The sequence below is a fragment of the Crotalus tigris genome, unplaced genomic scaffold (genome assembly GCF_016545835.1).
Source record: "Crotalus tigris isolate CLP2741 ecotype Arizona unplaced genomic scaffold, ASM1654583v1 scf7180000017666.379230911805:20528666, whole genome shotgun sequence".
Lineage (NCBI taxonomy): Eukaryota > Metazoa > Chordata > Lepidosauria > Squamata > Viperidae > Crotalus > Crotalus tigris.
Window position 1 is genome coordinate 18,040,177 of NW_024096552.1, and position 23,012 is coordinate 18,063,188.

General features: G+C 37.9%; 1 protein-coding gene across 11 annotated transcripts in view; it reads right to left on the reverse strand.

Moving 5' to 3' along the window:
- LOC120305282 (golgin subfamily A member 4-like) overlaps nt 1–23,012 on the reverse strand; it is a 162,415-nt gene that overhangs the window by 31,276 nt on the left and 108,127 nt on the right. For 10 of the 11 annotated variants that reach the window (XM_039336859.1, XM_039336850.1, XM_039336857.1 and 7 more), the window contains one exon: nt 21,440–21,829. The exons of the other annotated variant lie outside the window; for it this stretch is intronic. In XM_039336859.1, the coding sequence (XP_039192793.1) occupies nt 21,725–21,829 (105 nt within the window). In that variant the 3' untranslated portion in view covers nt 21,440–21,724. Of the gene's footprint in view, nt 1–21,439; nt 21,830–23,012 lie in introns of those variants that run through there. 11 annotated transcript variants of the gene reach the window in all.

The window sequence follows — 23,012 nt, forward strand, 5'->3', positions numbered from 1 at the left end:
TGACGATACCTCCCGCCTACCAGACATCTGGAAACTAGCCCTAATCAACAAACGAGTCCTAGCCACGAAAACTGACACCGGACCCAGAACAACACAATACACCACCACCATTCACCCTCACCAGACTCATACCCAAGCCGAAACCCATCCCTCATACGAAATGCAACCACCATCCAGAAACCAAACCATGATGACATCACCAGCTGCTGCACCTCCTCTGACCCCACACAAAGCAAGCGGACACACACCATAAACACAGAGCTAGACTGCAAACTCAGAGCCAAACCAAAGCCCAGTATTTTACTTCACAGCCTTCAGCCCTGGACATCACATCACAGAACTCAGGAGGCTACAATGCCAAAGCTCAGGATGTTACAACACAGCCAACCATCCAGGATGGTGCAACACAGAACTCAGGATATCACTACACTAGATCTCAGCATGTCATCACACAACCCATTACCCAGGTCATAGGTAATGGGCACACAGCCAGCACCTCAACTACTCAGGATGTTACGAAACAGCCAAACAATCCACAAACAATAACTCTTACACAGCCAACCAATCCACCTACAGCAACTAAGCCAGCACTCCACACACCCCCACCAATATATACAGAGAGACAGCAGCTCCGATCACACTTTGCTCGCACAAGCACGAAGCCGAAGACCCCAGCCTGAAGATGACAAGTGGGACCTTGTCGAAACATTGCCAAGATACTCTCAATCTTACATGGGAAAAGACCCGAATACACCAAGACCTGCATACCTATACCCGTGAAAATCTACGAAAAACACACAGAGAGAGACACACACACACATATATCAGTCCATAAAACCATCTTCTTCAGATATTTCTTGGCCCAGTCTTGCTGTTTCAATCTATGTGTCTTGTTCAGTGGTGATTGGGTTTCAGCCTTCCTTACTTTGGCCATGTCTCTGAGCACTGACTCTGGGCACTCCAGGTAGGTTGCAGTTCTGGTATATGACAGCTCTGGAGGATAATGGGTTCCTGGGAACATTACATTTGATTATTTGGCAGTGAATGTGCATCTTTTTTTCTCAACATGTTTCTTGCAACTCCATTGACCATTTGCAACAAAACATTTGATGGTTCTGTGATCATGACCCAATATCTTAGCAATTTCAAAAGTGCTGCATCCCTCTGAAAGACTTTTTACAGTTTTTGACTTTTCAGAGTCAGTTAAATCTCTTTTATGGCCCATTTTGCCTGAGGAAAAGAAGCTGCCTAATAATTACGCACATCTTGATATAGGGTGTTGATCTCCTTAGGCCATACTCTCCCTCATTACACAAATACACATCACCTGATATGCTTATATGCATTAAGCATTCAGGTTTCTACAACTTGGAGGTGGAGAATATGTATGAAAATGATATGGTGAAATATTCACTTGCCTAATAATTGTGTACACAGTGTAAGTGATTTTCGCTCATTTTCCCTTCTGTCTTTGACATTTATAATCTCTGAAATTCTACTATGCAGATTGGGAAGGTTCTCCATGGTCATATTTAATTTCAACCATGAATCCTCTTTCTTTTTATTATGGAAAAAAGTGCTCCTAAAGTTGAAGCAAACAACATTACATTGTAGAAGGAAGTGATATTCACCTTTCCCGAGTGTTCATTTTCTCTGGAAAGACCATTATTTTAACAAACTTGATCTAATCTATATTTTCACTTAAATACTGGTATCCTTCATCATCTTGTCTAAGTTTGCCATCATCTTCTTCACTAGGATTAATTTTTTTCTGCAGTCACTGTGCATTGTTATTAGTTTCTTGAACCCAAGAAAAATCTATCAACTTTATTTCTTTGATAATAATTGTAATTTTATTAAACATGTTAAAGTAAAAAAATTAAGGAAAACAATAAGCAAACTATTCATTGAGTTTCTGCTGATGAAAACAAAACTCAGTAACAAAACAGTGAATACACTTTGGTTCAACTTCTGAATTGGATGAATGTGTATGTTTGTATTACTATATTATGACACTATGAATAAGAGATTAATTGATCCAGTAAATTAACAACCAAAGGTTTAAATTTAATCTAAAACAAATTCAGTCATGCACTGGGTTAAACTAACAGATCCAGATAGAATTGATTAAATTAACTCCATGTATTTATGTTGTGGGAACACATCATCACATTCAGTTAAGTGAATTTGCATATCTATATTTCTCCACATCAAATCAAGAAAAAAGAGCTAGAGAAACAGAGTGTTTTCAAAAACCAGATCCCTTCCTGACAAGCAACAGGGAGAAAGCAGAACTATTTAACTCGTTTTTCGCATCTGTCTTTACACAAAGAGAAAAAAACAGACCAACCTATCAAAATAGTGCCATAAAAAGCAAAATAGAAATACAAGTTAAGATAGGCAAGAAAATGGTAAGTGAACACCTGTCCATCCTAGATGAGTTCAAATCACCAGGACCAGATGGATTACACCCCAGGGTTCTCAAGGAACTGGCAGATGTGATCTCAGAACCACTGAACTATATTTTTCAAAGATCCTGGAGCACTGGAGAACTATCACAGGACTGGAAAAGAGCTGATGTAGTTCCCATCTTCAAAAAAGAGGAAAAAAAGGACCCAGGAAATTACAGACCTATCAGCCTGACCTCAATATCTGAGAAGATTCTGGAAAAGATAATCAAACAACGAATCAGCGAACACCTAGAGGCAAACAAAGTCATTACTAAAAGCCAACACGGGTTTGTCAAAAACAGATCATGCCAGACAAATCTTATTGCACTCTTTGACCAAGTGACAAAATTAGTGGACCAGAGGAATGCTGTGGATATAATTTACTTGGACTTCAGTAAGGCATTTGACAAAGTAGATCACAACCTACTACTTGATAAGATAGAAAAATGCGGGTTAGACAGCATCACCACCAGATGGATCCATAGCTAGCTGACCAGCCATACTCAGTGTGTGGTCCTCAATGGAACCGCATCTACATGGAGGGAAGTGTGTAGTGGGGTGCCCCAGGGCTCTGTTCTGGACCCAGTGCTCTTCAACATCTTCATCAACAATTTGGATGAGGGGATAGATGGGGAAATCATCAAATTTGCAGATGACACCAAGCTGGCAGGAATAGCCAACACTCCAGAAGATAAGCTTAAGATATAGGAGGATCTGGACAGACTTGAACATTGGGCGCAATCTAACAAAATGAAATTCAATGGTGAAAAAAGTAAGGTTCTACATTTAGGCAAGAAAAACCAAATGTACACGTATAGTATAGGGCAGGGATAGGCAACTTTGGCTCTTTTATGTCTCATGGACTTCAACCCCCAGAATTCCTGAGTCAGCATAGCTTGTACAGATTACATAGCTGACTCAGGAATTCTGGGAGTTGAAGTCCATGAGTCATAAAAGAGCCGAGGTTGCCTACCCCTGGTATAGGGGGTACCTTGCTTAATAGTAGTAACTGTGAGAGGGATCTCAGAGTCCTAATGAACAATCATTTAAATATGAGCCAGCAGTGTGCTGCAATTGCCAAAAAAGCCAACACAGTGCTAGGCTACATTAACAGAGGGAGAGAATCAAGATCACGTGAAGTATTAATACCAATTTACAATGCCTTGGTAAGGCCACACTTGCAATACTGCATCCAGTTTTGGTCACCACGACTCTAGAAAGAGTACAGAGAAGAGCAACAAAGATGACTAGGGGACTGGAGGCTAAAACATATAAGGAACGGTTGGTGGAATTGGGTATGTCTAGTTTAACGAAGAGAAGGACGAGGAGGGACATGAGAGCAGTGTTCCAATATCTCAGGGGCTGCCACAAAGAAGAGGGAGTCAAGCTATTTTCCAAAGCGCCTGAAGGCAGGACAAGAAGCAACGGATGGAAACTAAACAAGGAGAGAAGCAACCTGAACTAAGGAGAAACTTCCTGACAGTTAGAACAATTAACCAGTGGAACAACCTGCCTCCAGAAGCGGTGAACGCTCCAACACTGGAAGTTTTTAAGAAGAGACTGGACAGCCATTTGTCCGAAATGGTATAGGGTTTCATGCCTGAGCAGAGGGTTGGACTAGATGACCTCCAAGGGACCTTCCAACTTTATCATTATTATTATTATTCATTCATTCATTCATTCATTTTCTATAAATCCTAGTATCAGTAATCTTATTACTCAAAGCAAATAAAAATAAAGAATCAATAGACTCATACAGTCCTACTTCTCTAATTATCAAGAGTATGTAATCTGTACAAGTGTTTTAGCAAATAGATCAGGGACATTGACTCCTAAATATATTAATGAAGATCCAGCCAGTTTCATTAAAGGGAACCATATAATGGAACTAATACAGAAACTCATTAACACATTGCACTGAAATAAGATATCTGAAAAACAGTTTGCAATCATATTACACCTTGCAAAAGCTTTTGATAAAATTAGTTAGTCTTATCTATTTTCTATATTAAACTTTGTATTGGCAATTTATAATTTACATTATGCAAAAGCCAGTTTAAAATTAATTTGTATAGCTCAGGGATCCCCAACCCCCAGTGCGTGGACCGGTCCCAGGCCGCAGCATACCAGGAACCAGTCCACACAAACAAGCTAGCCCCATCCGGGGATGCAGGCAGCACACAAAACCACACACTCTCCGGTCCACATAAAAACCTTTCTCAACGGAACCGGTCGCTGGTGCCCACAATGTTGGGAACCTCTGATATAGGCTCTTCATCTTTTAATACAGAAAAAGGGACAGAACATTATTTATCTTCTTCCACTTTTGCTGTAGAACTCTCAGATAATAATAATAATAATAATAACAACAACAACAACAACCCCCAGTGAGGCACTACCTTGACATGGTTGTGGGACTTGTGTACTCTGAGGAAGATGAGAGCTATGCCAGAGGTTCAACCATACTGGACAGGTCTCATCAGAGGAGTCAGACAAAGAGTGTCTCTCCCATAAAAAATATGGTGAGCCATACCGGCTCGGATGTCGCCCATGTTAACAAGGTCCGTGCTAGATATTGGAGTTCCTGGATATCTAGTGAAAAAGGGGTTACAGGACTCAGGACTGTTGGCTGAGCAACCAGGGCCAGCAGCTGCAGAACTACTGGAAGAAAAGTTGTTTACCCGTCGCAGATACACAGTGATGGAAAACAAAGAAATAATGATCTGTTATTACAGATCAAGTCCAACAAGAAGAGGATATCTAAAACGAATGCACCAGTTCTGGAAAGAACAACATCCAGAATCAAAAATAACAGAACAGAGACTAGCAGATCAACGCCGATTTATAATACGAAATAAAGTATTTACAGAAACAGAATTGGACGAACTGCAAAGGTTTACCCAGGGCAAAGAAATCAAAGCCTTACAAGAAGTAATTCAGAATGTAGAGGCAAACCAGGGGGAGTTGGCAGTGAAGGAATCCAGTAGAGATATACAACTGTTCTCATTTGGAAACCAGGCACCTCTTCCTCAGGAAGAACAAAACCCTCTAACTAAAGAAATAAAAGAATTGAAACAAAGAATAACTGAGCATCTAGAACAGCACAAAAACAACAGAATAAGGCTGCCTGCATTGAAGCTTGTTTCAAAGAAACAGCTAGCACAAGCATTAAAAGTTGCAAATACTGGGACTTCTGGTGGATAGCGTCGATAATGGTGGCTATATTGTAGCCGTCCTCCTGGGACGGCGTGAGAACCGCGGAGCACAGCAGAGATCAGCTGTCCCGCGGCTCAAAATCCCCCTCCCGGGTGAAGGGAGGGGGTTGAGAATCACCCGAATAGAGGTAGAGCCTCTTAAACCCCCCAGGAATTTTTTTCTGGGGGGTAGAAAGAGAGCCCCCTCGGAGTTCGGGCTGCCTCCGCCTCCCAGCTGTCTCTGTTCCTTCGGGAACAAAGCGAAACACCGCTATCATCTCCGCACGCTTAAAAGGACCGGGTGAGTGATTTTTAAAAGTGGACAGAGCTGGATAAAGGATTGGACTTATTGATTTTTTATTTACTTTTTAGTTTAGGCTGATTTTCTTTTCTTTTTCTTTGTTTTTTGCTTGTGTGGAGAGTGAAAGTAAAATGGCGATTTGAAAGTGCTTTTTTTTTCTCAGAAGAAAGCGAGTCAAACGGAATGTTATGGACTATTTAGTTTTTTCTATTTAAACTTTTTAAATTTTTTTTTAGAAGGTGGTTTCGTGTTTTTGAAATAGCTTTTAAACTCTCCTTTGCTTTTTATTTTTTTTAGAAGATTTTTTATTGTATTTTCTTTAAGAAGGAAGAAGAGGAAATAAGATTTTTCCTTTTTAAAAAAAATGGCTTCAAAGAGGCAAGCAGCTTCTACAGTTCCTAAAGTGGCTTCTTCCCCTGCGATCTTACCAGTACAACAACCTAAAGCTACACCGGTACAACAACCTAAAGTTACACCACCATCTTCTCCTCCTCTGCCAGTATTATCTGTACAAGACATGAAAGATATAATGGGAAATGCTGTATCTCAAATCAGAGAGGAAATGAAGGACCTTTTAGATCAGAACAAAACTGAAATCAGAGGGGAAATGAAGGAGCTTTTAGATCAGAATAAAACTCAAATCAGAGGAGAAATGAAGAACCTGTTAGAGCAGAATAACACTATTCTGAGGCAAGATATAGTTATGGCTCTATCAGGACTGGCTTCTGTGGTTGAGAAGCTTTATTCAAGGGTTGAAGAGGTTGCAGAAAAGGTTGATACCCTGGAAGATAAATTTGAAGGCATGGAAAAAAAGATGGAAATTTCACAAGATGACATTGTTATGTCTCAGTATAGGGAAATGGAATATGCTTTAAGAATCAGGGGTCTGAAAGAGGATATGCAACAAGATCTGGCAGAAATTGTGGTAAATGACTTTGCTGTTATTCTGAATAGGGAGAAAGATGGAATACTTAGAGAAGTGAAAAAAGTTTACATAGTTAATTCCTGGGTTGCAAAACAGAAGAATTTACCAAGAGATGTGGTGATTTATTTTGCAAAGAGATCTCTGCGTAATGAAATTATACAAGCTTTCTATAATAAGAAGTTTCAGATTGCTGCTCAAGATGTCATTATCTTAAAGGAGATCCCATCTAAAATTTTAAGAAAGAGAAAAGATTTTGCTTTTCTAGCTAATGAACTTAAAACAAGAATGATGCCATTTAGATGGGAGATTCTGACGGGTATTGTTGTGAGCCATGCAGGGACGCGTTATAGACTCAATACAGTTACTAAAGCAAAGGAGTTTTACAGTTCGGTCCTGGGAGCAGGCTCACCATCATTTATGATGCAGAAAGCTTTGGATGGTAAAGAGGTGGAACAACAGTCTGAAGGACAAGGTGTGATGGTTGCTGGAAAGCCACAGGTGGAGTGGTCGCGACAAACAGAGATCAAAGAGCAAAGAATGACCCGTGCAGCACATAGACGCAAGGAAAAGGAACAACAGAAGAAAGAAGTTAAAGAATCTCTTCAAGAAATTGTTTCGTTGCCGGTGGGAGGAGCAAGACCCAAGAGTTCTGCAGCACATTCTTCTATGGCAGATCTTCAAGCAGTCTTCTCCAGGCTCTTGGTTAAGGGAGATGGTAAAGCTCCTGACCTGGAATGCTAATGGCCTTAATTCCCCCAAAAGAGAAAGAAAATATTTCATTACTTAAAGCAACATAATAATGATATTATTTGTTTGCAGGAAACACATATTTTATCTAAAGACCCAAAACATTTAGCCAATGCTCGTTTGGGATCTCATTTTGTATCTTCTGCTCCTGGGAAAAAAGGGGGAGTAGTCATTTATGTTAAGCAAAACTTATCAGCCTGTTTGGTAGAATCTGATCTTCAAGGGAGATATGTTATGATTGAGGTTGGTTTATATGGGAAGAAAATACTTATAGTGGGGTTGTATGCACCAAACCAACAACAGGAACAATTTTACAGATTGTTACATCAGAAATTAACTTTGTTGAATTATAGATCTGTGATATTAATGGGTGATTGGAATGGTGTGTTAGATATACAAAGAGACAAAAAAGGATCTTCTACTTTTTTTAAACAGGCTAAACTACCTAAAGCCTTTTTTGATTTGAAAGAGGACTGGGAGCTGAGAGACTACTGGCGGGAACGCAATCAGGAGGAGAGAGACTTTACTTTCTTTTCAGACAGACACCAATCCTTTTCAAGAATTGATTTTTTCTTGATTACAACTGATTTATACTTTAGGGTAAAGAATGTTAAGATTTTTCCTAGGACATTGACGGACCACAGTCCAGTTTGGATGGAGTTGGCTGATGAAAAAGAGGAGAGGAGATCGTGGAGAATCAATGAGAACTTATTTAGACAAGAAAAGAATGTTCAAAAATTAAAGGAGCATTTAAAGGATTATTTTGTTTTAAATATGCATAAGGGAACATCAATGTCAATGGTATGGGATGCAGGTAAAGCCTTCATGCGTGGGATCTTGATACAAATGAATAATACAGACAAAAGCAGATTCAGAAACGTAAGGATTTGGAAGATGAGATTAAATTAAAAGAAAACATTTTGATTTCAAATCCTACAGATGAAAAGATTAAAGAATCTATAAAATTGCTTAAATCACAATTTAATATGTTGATGGCTGATCAAACTGCAACTAACTTACTGTATATGAGACAAAATACATTTTGTAATGCTAATAAACCAGGGAGATGGTTGGCTTACCAACTCAGAAAGCAACAGAGACAGAGAATTATAGATAAAATAAATCATAATGGTAAATTGGTATATCAGAAGGAGTTGATTAAGAAATCTTTTCTAGATTATTATCAAAAATTATATAAGAGTACTAAAATACAGGTCTCAGATATAGATAATTACTTAAATGAAGCCAACTTCCCCAAATTAACAGAAGATCAGAAACAAGAAATTAATAGTCCAATTACTAGTGAGGAAATTGAGACAGTGATTAAAGAACTAAAATTAGGTAAAGCACCGGGTACGGATGGTTTGACATCTATTTATTATAAAACTTTGGTACAAGAGATGATTCAACCTTTAAGACAGCTTTTTAATAATATATTACAGGGTTTAGAGATCCCCCCGTCATGGGGCAGAGCCTTTATATCTTTAATTCCAAAAGAAGATCAAGATCTTACTCTACCAAAGAATTATAGACCTTTTAAATGTAAAATAATTATATCTCTTTTAAATGTAAATTATAAGATTTTTGCAAAAATATTAGCTAATAGGCTTATGAGGGTTTTGTGTCAGATTATACATAAGGATCAAACGGGTTTTATAACTGGAAGGTATATGAAGAATAATGTCAGACAAATTATTAACTTATTAGAATATCTAGATAAAAATAATCAAGTCTCTGCAAGATTGATATTTCTAGATGCTGAGAAAGCTTTTGACCAATTGAATTGGCAATTTATGTTAAGACTAATCGATAAAATGAACTTTGGAGAAAAAATTTCACAAGCTCTTGGTGCTATTTATCAAAAACAAACGGCACAACTTATAGTTAATGGGGGCTTGTCAGAGGTTTTTATAATAGAAAAGGGGACTAGACAGGGATGTCCATTGTCACCTTTGCTGTTTGTTTTAACTTTGGAAATATTGTTGATTAAAATTCGAGAATCACAGCAAATAAAAGGAATAGAAGTTAACAAAAAAGAATACAAACTAAGAGCTTTTGCAGATGACTTGGTGGTTACCCTGTCCCAACCTACTCACTCCGTAATAGAGTTATTACAATTGATATATCAATATGGACGGGTTTCAGGTTTTAAAATTAATAACAATAAGACTAAAATATTACCCAAAAATATGACTAATATGGATAAGCAGATTTTGGTTAATCTGACAGATTTTGAGGTTGTTGATAAGGTAAAATATCTGGGGGTTACTTTATCTGTCTCTAATGTAAAATTGTATAAAAATAATTATGAAAGGTTGTGGGTCAGGATACAAAGAGACTTGAAAAATTGGGAGAAGTTGCAATTATCTCTTTTGGGAAGAATTGCAGCGATTAAAATGAATGTCCTGCCTAAATTCCTTTTTTTATTTCAAATGATACCTATCTTAAAGAATGAGGTCAATTTAAATGAATGGCAGAAAGGTATCAATAAATTTATCTGGGCAGGGAAAAAACCAACAGTAAAGCTTAAAATTATACAAGATATTCGTGAGAGGGGTGGACTCAAGGTAGCGAATTTGAAATTGTATTATGATGCTGTGGCCTTAACATTAATTAGTGATTGGGTTAATTTAACAAATGTAGAAATACTCCTCTTGGAGGGTTGGGATTTACTTTTTGGATGGCATGCCTATTTAATTTTTAATAAAAAAGTTGACCGGGTTTTTAAATCCCATATTATAAGGATTTCTCTATTTCGGGTTTGGAGGAAATATTACAGGAGTGATTTTAAGATACCATTATGGGCTATACCTTGGCATGCGATAGAGGGGATAAGGAGAGGAGTTAAGATGGATAGTGTTTCTTATGCACAATTGCTTAGATGGGATGGTAAAATTTGGCAGTTAAAATCTTTGGAAGATTTAGCACAAGAAAATATTATATATTCGTGGTTTCGGTACAGACAAATAGCGGACAGATGGAAGATAGATCGTAATAGGGGCTTGCTTAGAGAAGATGAAAATTTTGTTAAACAAGTAAAAGATCAAAGACGAACTCATATTAAGAGAATTTATGGGTTGCTAGTAGAATTGGACTCAGAACCAGAATTAATTAAAGAATGTATGATTAAATGGGCACAAAATTTTGGTGAACCAGTTCTACTAGATACCTGGGAAATCATCTGGGTGAGAAATGTTAAATTTACACAAGCCCAGAACTTAAGGGAGAATTTTTATAAAATGTTTTATAGATAGCACCTTGATCCACAAAAAATGTCTCGTATGTATCCCGACTTACAGCCCAAATGTTGGAGATGTGGTTGTTTGGATGCTACTTATTACCATATTTGGTGGTCGTGTAAAAATATAAAAGCCTTTTGGATTAAGATATGGTGGAATATTCAAAGAATTTTTAGAAGGAGGGTAAAATTTACCCCACAATTGTTTTTGCTAGGTATTGTTACCGATTGTGATACTAAGGAGGTTATATTGATGTTAAATTTAATTACAGCCGCAAGGTTGTTAGTAGGGCAATACTGGAAGAAGGAATCTTTGCCTACTTTGCAAGAGTGGTTTTTTAAAGTATCCTATCTGGCGGAAATGGCAAAGATTTCGGCTTTTTTAAAGGATCAATCGCAAGAGAAGTTTTTTGTGGTATGGGAAAAATGGATAGATTTTATACAACATAAGTTGGATATAAAAAAATATTACTTAGTTTATCAATAATTTATATACAAATTTTAATATTTTATAGATTGTATTATTTTTTTTTCTTTATATGTTTTATTATTATTTTACTTTCTTATATTTCTTTTCTTCTTTCTTTCTCTTTATTCTTCTTTTTTTAAAGTATTTTCTTTTTTTTCTTTAATATTTATGTCTTTTATATATATATATATATATATTATTGTTAATTATTCTATTAGTAGTTTAAGTAACGTATTTAGACTTATCTATGGTTTATATTTTTTTTTAAGAATTCAAGAAAATTTAATTAAGCCTATATTCAGCTCTGGGAAAGTTAAGGGAGGGAGTGGGAGGGTTGGGGTGGATTGGGGAGGGTTGTTTTTTCTTATTTTGTAAAATTTTAAAAATTTTCAATAAAAAAAAGTTGCAAATACTGCAATATCAAGTATAAGCACCAATTCGCTGCAAGAAACAAACCAATGTACAGCACAGCTGCAGTTATAACTGAATACCTGGGATGCAAAATCAACAAAGAAAAAAAACAAACAGTGCACCAGAAAAATGGAAGGTTAGACTAGAAAATAAGATCAGCAAGTTAAGATCACATGCAAGCAAGCTAGAACAGATGAAAGAAAAGAAGCTGAAGAACGAAGAAGACCAAAGAATACCTAATCAAGAAATACCACTTAGAAACAAGGAAGATCAAGGAAGCACTGGAAATAATAAAGCAACAAATCACAGCTATAGCCCGGAAAATCAGTAGATATGAAGCTCGAATTGCAAACTATAGGCAGAACCTCCAATTTCAATCCAATCAGAAACGTTTCTACCAATCCATCAATGGAGAAACTGCAAGGAATCAGTTAGTACCTGACAAGGAAGAAATAGTGCAGTTCTGGAAGCAGATATGGGATAACCCAAAGAAATACAACAAGGATGCGGCTTGGTTAAAAGATGTGGATGCAAATAAAACAGAAGTTGAAATGAAAGAACTAGTAATAACAACAAAAATGGTAGAAAAAAGAGCAAAGAAAATCAAAAATTGGTCAGCACCAGGTGAACATGAACTGCATGGGTTTTGGTTGAAACATCTAACTGTTATACACCCACTCATTGCCAAGCAGTTCAACAATATACTACAAGAGGAGAAATTGAAAAGTGGCTAACAACTGGGAAAACCTACCTAATAATGAAAAATCCAGCAAAAGGGGCAACACCAGGTAACTACAGGCCAATTACCTGCTTACCAACAACTTTCCAATTACTAACTGGTGTAGTAGCTGATGCAGTGCAACAGCATCTAGTTGAAAACAATCTCTTTCCACCTGAGCAGAAAGGAAATCGCCCCAATAGCAGAGGAACAAAAGATCAACTCCTAATAGACAAAATGATCTTGGAAAACTGCAAGAAAAGGAAGACCAATCTGAATGTGGCATGGATTGACTACAAAAAGGCATTTGACTCTCTGCCACATGACTGGATAATCAAGTGCCTAGAAATAACAGGAGTCAGTAAAAACATCAGAAAATTTGTGCAAAGATCGATGGCACAATGGAAGACACAGTTGCAGATCAATGGTGAGAGGCTGGGAGAGGTTAATATCAAGAGAAGAATATTTCAAGGAGATTCATTATCACCATTACTATTTGTTATTGCACTGTTTCCTCTGTCAACAATACTGGATAACTCAGGACATGGCTATCAAACATCAAAAACATCTGCCAGACTATCCCATCTCCTTTACATGGATGATCTGAAGCTGTATGGAAAAACATCATCTGAAATAGAATCGCTGCTCAACACTGTCCGTATATATAGCCAAGATATTGTAATGGAGTTTGGCTTGGACAAATGTGCCACACTTACTATCAAACAAGGAAAATAGTGAAAACTGAAGGAATCAAGATGCCCCACGAAAATAACATTAAGAGTCTGGATGAGGAAGAGTACTACAAATACTTGGGTATCCTTCAAGCTGACAACATCAAGCAAACTGAAGTCAAGAAAAAGATTAGAGGTGAATACATCAAGAGAGTGAAGAAGATCTTAAAGTCCAAACTCAATGGAGGAAATACCATAAAGGCAATCAACACCTGGGCAGTTCCAGTCATTAGGTACACAGCTGGAATAGTGGACTGGACTCAAGCAGAACTAAAAGCAATGGATAGGCAGACCAGAAAAATAATGACAATGAATCATGCCCTTCATCCACGCAGTGACATTGATAGACTTTATCTACCAGGGCAAATAGGTGGGCATGGAATGCTACAAGTACATCAGATGGTTGAAGAAGAAAAAATGGCTTTGGAAGAATATCTGAAGAACAATGATGAAGATGCACTGAAATTAGTATATCAGGAAGGCTTACTGACTACTGGAGAGACCAAACAGGCCTACAAGAAAGACCAAATGAAGAACAGAATAGAGGCATGGGCATGGCACTACATGGCCAATACATTAAAAAAATAGCTGGGAAAGTAGATAATAACAAGACCTGGCAGTGGCTAAGAGCAGGAAAAGTGAAGAAAGGGACCGAGGGACTAATTCTGGCTGCACAAGACCAAGCCTTAAGGACAAATGCATATAAAGTCAAAATTGAGAAGACAGCAACAGACAGTAAGTGCCGCCTGTGCAAAGAAGCTGAACAAACAGTGAACCACCTGGTAAGCTGCTGCAAGAAGATTGCACAGACTGACTACAAACAGCGGCATGACAAAGTAGCAACAATGGTGCATTGGAAGATCTGCAAAAAATATCATTTGCCTGTAAGCAAAAACTGGTGGGATCATAAAATAGAGAAAGTCATAGACAATGATAAAATTAAACTGCTCTGGGACTTCAGAATTCAAACAGACAAGCACCTGCAACATAACACCCCAGACTTAACAATTGTCGATAAGAAAGACAAAAAAGTCTGGATAGTGGACGTGGCAGTGCCTGGAGACAGCAGAATAGATGAGAAAGAACTGGAGAAGGTAACAAAATACAAAGACCTACAAATAGAAATAGAAAGACTGTGGCAAAAGCAAGCAAGGGTAGTACCAATAGTAATAGGCTTCTTGGGTGCAATCCCAAAACAACTGGAGCACCATTTGAACACCATTGGCATTGACAAATTCGCTATTAGTCAATTGCAAAAGGCGGCCTTACTAGGAACTGCTTCCATCCTGCGACAATACCTGTAATACCATCAAACATCCACATCTACCTATCCCAGGTCCTGGGTAAGGACTCGATAGGTAGACAAAATGCCAAATCCAGTCTGAACATCTGGCTGACTGTGCGATGACCCATAATAATAATAATAATAATAATAATAATAATAATAATAATAATAATAAGAAGAAGAAGAAGAAGAAGAAGAAGAAGAAGAAGAAGAAGAAGAAGAAGAAGAAGAAGAAGAAGAAGAAGAATAAGAAGAAGAAGAAGAAGAAGAAGAATAAGAAGAAGAAGAAGAAGAAGAAGAAGAAGAAGAAGAAGAAGAAGAAGAAGAAGAAGAAGAAGAAGAAGAAGATTAGAGGTGAATACATCAAGAGAGCGAAGAAGATCTTAAAGTCCAAACTCAATGGAGGAAATACCATAAAGGCAATCAACACCTGGGCAATTCCAGTCATTAGATACACAGCTGGAATAGTGGACTGGACTCAAGCAGAACTAAAAGTAATGGATAGGAAGACCAGAAAAATAATGACAATGAATCATGCCCTTCATCCACGCAGTGACATTGACAGACTTTATCTACCAAGGCAAATAGGTGGGCATGGAATGCTGCAAGTACATCAGATGGTTGAAGAAGAAAAAATGGCTTTGGAAGAATATCTGAAGGACAGTGATGAAGATGCACTGAAATTAGTATATCAGGAAGGCTTACTAACTACTGGAGAGACCAAACTGGCCTACAAGAAAGACCAAATGAAGAACAAAATAGAGGCATGGGAAGACAAAGCACTACAGGGCCAATACATTAAAAAAATAGCTGGGAAAGCAGATAATAATAAAACCTGGCAATGGCTAAGAGCAGGAAAATTGAAGAAAGAGACCGAGGGACTAATTCTGGCTGCACAAGACCAAGCCTTAAGGACAAATGCATACAAAGTCAAAATTGAGAAGACAGCAACAGACAGTAATTGCCGCCTATGCAAAGAAGCTGAAGAAACAGTGGACCACCTGGTAAGCTGTTGCAAGAAGATTGCACAGACTGACTACAAGCAGCGGCATGACAAAGTAGCAACAATGGTGCATTGGAAGATCTGCAAAAAATATCATTTGCCTGTAAGCAAAAACTGGTAGGATCATAAAATAGAGAAAGTCATAGAAAATGATAAAATTAAACTGCTCTGGGACTTCAGAATTCAAACAGATGAGCACCTGCAACATAACACCAAAGACGTAACAATTGTCGATAAGAAAGACAAAAAAGTCTCCAGTGCCTGGAGATAGCAGAATAGATGAGAAAGAACTGGAAAAGATAACAAAATACAAAGACTTACAAATAGAAATACAAAAACTGTGGCAAAGGCAAGCAAGGGTAGTACCAGTAGTAATAGGGGCCTTGGGTGCAATCCCAAAACAACTGGAGCACCACTTGAACACCATTGGCATTGACAAATTCGCTATTAGTCAATTGCAAAAGCCGGCCTTACTAGTAACTCCTTCCATCCTGCAATGATATTTGTAATACCATCAAACATCCACATCTGCCTATATCAGGTCCTTGGTAAGGACTCGATAGGTAGACAAAATGCCAAATCCAGTCTGAACATCTGGCTGACTATGCGATGATCCATAATAACGATGATGATGATGATTGATGTTGGAAGGGACCTTGGAGGTCATCTAGTCCAACCCCCTATACCATTTCAGGCAAAATATAAGTACAATTGAATTTTAAAAGCTTTATTTTAAAAACATATTCTATAGTCAACCCGTTTTATGTTTGTCCTCAATTGGTCTGATGTTATTATGATAAAATATCCATTGCTGTATAAACAATGAGTAGAAAGGTAGCTAACCAGTTGCTAACTGGTTGAGATGTTTTGGAGTCTCCCTCCCACATTCTTTTCCCGTTGACAATTCAGAGTGGAACTCATTAGATTTGAGGTTACAGATTTTTGGCTTGCAGAGCAACTAAATAATACACACTTAAAAATAGTAGATATCCCAAAACATCCAGTTAGGCATCTACTGAGAGGAAAGATCTCTGTTTAGATTCTGAAAAATTGTTGCCAAATTTCAGCTACTGAGCAGACCACACAGGAACAGGACATTATATAAGGCCTCTTAATGTAGTCATAATCTTTTCAACAATTTTTATTTTATTCTTCAGATCACGTCATCACTTGTCAGCTTCTATAAAATGTCATGTGAAATAGTAATGGAGCAACTAAAACTACTTTGGATCCTGAGATCTTTTAAATTACAGAGATCGAGAACCAAGGCTACAGTCTCCTATACACAAAGTCTGTAGTCATGGCCAGGAACACTGTACATTTTTTTATTTCTCTTCTGCTATTCTACATTCACGGTCATTTAGCAACTCTTGATAAAATTAAAGTTTTCATCCTGCCCAAATATATTTAAAAAAAATTAAATATACAAAACAAATGTTGCTAAAAGAAAAAGAAAAAAATCACACTCTTTTGATTAAGAATTGCATATTGTATCTGCAGTTTGACAAAAGTGAATGAATTCACTACTCCCCAAGCTATGAAATAATTCCATTTAGAAGAAAAATCAATATAAAGTGATTTGACAAATTCCATAGACAACAATACAATCCATTAAGAATGTGCCTATGCCAAAGACTTTGCATCAGGAAGGATTGAGATTTTCAAATTAAATCCCCAAACACTGACAAAAGCAAACAAAGCTTTCCAAACAAATTAAAGAAAATGGACATTGATACATGCACAGCTCGAATAAAACAACCAAAAGACATCTCCAGTGGATGCAGAATCTACATACCCTTGTTAAAATCCCAAGTTTTGAGATGTAAAATACCGTGTTTTCCGGCGTATAAGACGACTTTCTAAACCATGAAAATCTTCTCAAAAGTCGGGGGTCATCTTATATGCCCAGTCGTCTTATACGCCAGAAAATATAGGTACTTCAAAAGAGTATATGCGACTCAACAATCAGAACCGAGTATAGTTCAAATACAAGCTATAAAATGAAAAGATCACCCTTGAAAATGCTACTCCAGGAAGCATATGGTATGCTGGGAATTGTAGTCGGATTTCCGAATAAGAAATAGTCTCGGTGGGGCCGTGGGATGTCGGGAATTGTAGTCGACATTCGGTCATGGTCGATGTCCTCGGCAGCAAAAGCCAGGCCATGTTGGCTGCGGCCAACTCTGGCGGGTGGTCCAAGGTGGCACCCAGCGTAGATTTTGATCATAGCTGCTCTGACAGCATCAAATACCTGACTTTGAACTTCGGGCCTTTCAAGACAGTGCACCGGTGGCGCCGCCTCCCGCCCTGCGATGTGTTTGTCAGGGCTTGGTGAGGCGTCTCTGGGATCTGCGGGGGGCTCGGCTTGGTGTGGGGCTGAACAGCGTGTAGGAGCCACCGACGAAATGCCAGACCGGAGGGCGGTTTAGGGAAGGGATGTAAACCAAAGTTGTCTTCTCTTTTCTTTCCAGCCATAGCAAGCACACCGTGGTCGCTGATTGAAATGCCATCTATTTCTTTGGTGGGGATAACGGGTGAATCTCCCTATGTTCCTCCCTTTGGTTGTAGCCCATCCTGTCCCACCACGCAAAACAAATGCTGGCTCCTTTTGCACTTCCCCGCTCCCTAACATGGCTTGCTTTAATAAGAGCACACATAGTTTTTCCCAGACAAGGTTTTCTAAAGATGAGGATGCAGAGATTGTGATGGGAGTAAGAAGGATTATTTAGGAAATAATGTCCATTATGCAATTCTTACCATGAGAAAGAAAAGAAAGAAGCAAAGGAAACTAGAATGTTTACAGTGATGGAGGTTCCTCTTAAATATTGCCTGTCATGAAAATATTGCTAGGCAGAGCACTTTCTTTTCTCACTGCATATTTTAAAAAAAGAGTGTGGGCATAAAAAGGCAAACTGGACTTGAGTAGTTCGCAAGAGTATTTCTAACCACTTAAAACTGGGATGGGAATCTCTGGATCCTCTGGCTACAGAATCCCAAAGGATTTCATGAGGCAAGTGGACTTTCTTGTTTTTCTTTGAAGACCTGGATGACTGAGAATCTCCATAGACATCTGGGTGCAGAGGTTTCTCTCCCCTGTTTGAGATGTTAGCTCTATTTTGCCTGCTCCATGACTTTCTCTTTAGGAAAACACTTAAGGGGCCAAAGACAGTGATGATCGCCTTGGAATGTCTAACTCTCTTTCCTTGAAGAGTGCCATGGAGTACCAAAAGTAATGAGTACAACTATAAGCCTCCTGGCTTTTCCTTCCACCTTCCCCCCAATCTTTCTCCTCAAGAAAAGACTGGGACAAACCATCTCACTTTAATGTGACTCTATGCCCCTTGCAGTAAAATACATAAAATACATAAAATGCACAATATGAAAAATAAACCAGTCATCCACACAGCCATTAGACAGGCTCTATCATGCCCAGGGCCCAGGTTTTAGGCACAGGAACCAAGTTTTCAAGGTCTTGAAAAAATGTGAATATAATTCAAATGACTGGAAATTGTGATCATATCCAATATATCGATGTAATATGTAAGCTAAAAATTGTGACAGGAATATCCAAGACGGTCAGTCAGTCTAGTAGAATATGAACAGTCTATCTGTCTGATTTTCCACTTAAATTGGAAATGTCTCCATTCAACATGACAGTAATAGATCTTTAGCTAGAATATATATATATATTGTTTCAGAAAATGCATGCTTAAGGATTTACCAACATACCGTATTTTCCGGCATATAAGATGACTTTTTAAACCATGAAAATCTTCTCAAAAGTCGGGGGTCGTCTTATACGCCCAGTCATCTTATACACCGGAAAATACGGTAATCAGACCAAGATAAGTCATTTCTCCCTTAATATATCACATAAGCTGTACAATTCAACTGAAAAACAAACTGAAACTTTTAGAGAGAAAATAATAATAAAAAATTAGGAAAATGTGACTAAATAAGTGTATACTCTCTCAAACTAACACTTTCTTGAAGAACCTTTATAACAGCATTCAGTCTTTTGGGGTAGGAGTATCAGAATGCCTTGGGAATCTTTGCCCACTCTCCTTGCAAAAGTGCCCCAAATCTGTGTGATTAGGAGAGCATCTACTGTGCACAGCCCTCTTCATGCAATATTGGAATTCAACATTATGCAAGCACAAGCAATAGAACATAGTCAACCTTGAATCTTGGACTTTAAGAGAGCTAATTTCAATAAATTTAGAGCTTGGGAAGGATTCCATGGATAAAAATCCTCAAGGGGAAGACAACTCAAGAAGCCTGGGAAATTTTGAAAAGTGAGATTATAAAAGCCAAGTCTAGCACAATACCAATGAAGAAGAAAAATAACAGCTCTCAAAATAAACCAGCATGGCTGCATAAAGAAATCTCTGATAAATTGAAAGACAAAAGGGACAAGTATAAAAAGTGGAAAGAGGGGCACATAACTAAGGCAGAATATCAGCAAATATTCTGCAAAGATCCTCCAAACATGAAGTGAGGAAAGCTAAGGCCCCTTCTGTCTAATGTAAGGACCCACTCCACTTTACATCTTAAGACAGAACTCCTGGAATATTTCTTCCAACAGGCATCTTTATTAAGAGAAGTTGGTTGCAGGCATTCTAGACAGGCCAACCTACCTACCATTCAAGGTTTTAAGTGTTCCCAAGCAGAACAACTGAACTATATTTTTCAAAGATCCTGGAGCATTGGAGAACTACCAGAGGACTGGAAAAGAGCTGATGTAGTTCCCATCTTCAAAAAAGGGAAAAAAATAGATCCAGGAAATTACAGGCCTATCAGCCTGACCTCAATATCTGAGAAGATTCTGGAAAAGATAATCAAGTGGACACCTAGAAGGAAACAAAGTCATAGCCAAAAGCCAACATGGGTTTGTCAAAAACAGATCACACCAGCCAAATCTTATTGCATTCTTTGATCAGGTGACAAAATTAGTGGACCAGAGGAATGCTGTAGATATCATTTACTTGGACTTCAGTAAGCATTTGATAAAGTAGACCACAATCTACTACTAGATAAGATAGAAAAATGTGTGTTAGACAGCATTAACACCAGATGGATTTGTAACTGGCTGACCAACTACACTCAATGTGTAGACCTCAATGGAACTGCATCTACATGGAGGAAAGTATGCAGTGGGGTAATCTTAAGGCTCTGTTTTAGGCCCAGTGCTCTTCAACATCTTCATCAGTGGTTTGGATGAGAGGATGGATGGGGAACTCATCAAATTTGCATATGACACCAAGCTGGCAGGAGTAGCCAACACCCAAGAAGACAGGCTTAAGGCACAGAAGGATCTTGACAGACTTGAACATTGGGTGCTATCTAACAAAATGAAATTCAATGGTGAAAAAAGTAAGGTTCTACATTTAGGCAAGAAAAACCAAATGCACAGGTACAGTATGGGTGGTACTTTGCTCAATGGTATTAGCTGTGAGAGGGATCTTGGAGTCCTGGTGCACCATCATTTAAATATAAGCCAGCAGTATGCTGCAGCTGCCAAAAAAGCTAACACAGTTCTAGGCTGGATTAACAGAGGTATAGAATCAAGATCACATGAAGTGTTAATACCACTTTACACTGTGGATGGAAGTGATATTCATTAATCAAGGAGAGAAACAACCTAGAACTAAAAAAAAAAAAAAAAAATCCTGACAGAACAGTCAGTGAAACAACTTGCTTCCAGCTGTGAATGCTCCAACACTGGAAGTATTTAAGAAGAGATTGGACAACCATTTGTCTGAAATGGTTTCCTGCCTAAGCAGGGAATTGGACTAGAAGATCTCCAAGGTCCCTTCCAACTTTGACTATTCTATTCTATTCTATTCTATTCTATTCTATTCTATTCTATTCTATTCTATTCTATTCTATTCTATTCTATTCTATGTTTCACTGTGCATATGATGTACATTTGGTGATGCGCTGTGTTCATTTTTGTGCCAAATATACTTTTTGGAATAATGGTCAAAAATTTCATACTTTATTTCACCAGACCATAACACATTTCCCATAAGCTTTTGTCAGATTGGATGTAAAGTTATGCAAAATCTAGCCACACTTGATTTTTTTCTTGGTAAGAAAAGGCTTCATTTTTACCCTACCCCACAATCCAGACACATGAAGAAAAAATATTGTTGTATGTGTAGTACGCAACCAGAAATTCCTGCAGCTCCTTTAATGTTGCTTGTAGGGATCTTGACAGCCTCTTGAATCAGTTTTCTTCTTGTTTTTTCATCAATTTTGGAGGGATATCCAGTTCTTGGTAATATCATTGTTGTGCCATATTTTCTCCACTTGTTGATGACTGTCTTCACTGTGTTCCATGATGTATCCAATGCTCTGGGGAAAAAAATGTATCCTTTTCTTGAGTGATACTTTCCAACAATGAGACCCTTTTAATGCTTTGTAAACTCATGGCTTTTTGCTATAAGAAGCAACTGAGTAAATATCAGAAAAATCCTACTTAGAACAACTGAATCATATATGGGCTTGATCACTTTAACTAATGGCAGGTATGTACTGATTACTAATTACCATCAGTTTCCTTTCTGCACAATGTGTCTGGATTTCATTCTAATTTGTTCCTGCACAATTTCAGCTTGATTTAGGACACTATTTTGACATGTCACACCTCTCCTCTCTAGGCTGCTTTGGTTGCTAGTTTGTTTCCAGATCCAGTTAAGACTGATGATCATAAAGTCCTTTATGGTATGAGACTGGGATTTCTTAGCCATGTGTTGTAATAATGCTATTACACAAACCTTTCAAAAATATCATATATCAAGAATATAAAATATCATATATCCAGACCATAGAGGTACATGTATTGCATATTCACAGAATAAAAATTAATGAAACAGAGATTCTTTAGATCTTAACTAAACATAAAGTATTGTACATTATTTTCAGTGTATATTGAATTTCTACATATGTTTCTATGTATTAAGTGATTCTTCTGAACTTTTAGAGGCTGGAGAAATAAATATAAGTATAAACTCCACAATATATAGATTTGAATCATGCCCTTTCTGGTTTCTAGATTCAAGAAGTGATCAATACTTCTTTGAGGGACAGAGATATATAATTTATCTTGGAGGAGACACTTCTGAATGGAGCATTTCTCAACCCAACCATATTAGAAACCTTCTTTCCAATCTGTTAAGATTCCGACAGACAAAAGCAAAACTCTGAGGCTTGCAAATTCCTTAAAGAGCATGTTTATTAGTTACAAAGTATTGGCATGGTCAAGAGTGAAACCAAGTCTGGATACACAAATAACAATTTCCCAATACAAAGTTAAATGTCCCACCACAAAAGCTATGCAAGCACCTATATTGCCCAATATGATTATTTGGCGGGCTTTTTATTCAACACCCAGTTCCTAGTCTCGGAAGCACTGAAGACCTTGGTTCCCATGGGACAAATGATTATTTTGACTAGCAAAGCACCTGGACAATGCCCCCTATGTGGCAACCTAGAATGAGAAGGAAAATGGCTGCAGCCATGCTCATTTCTAGAGTTG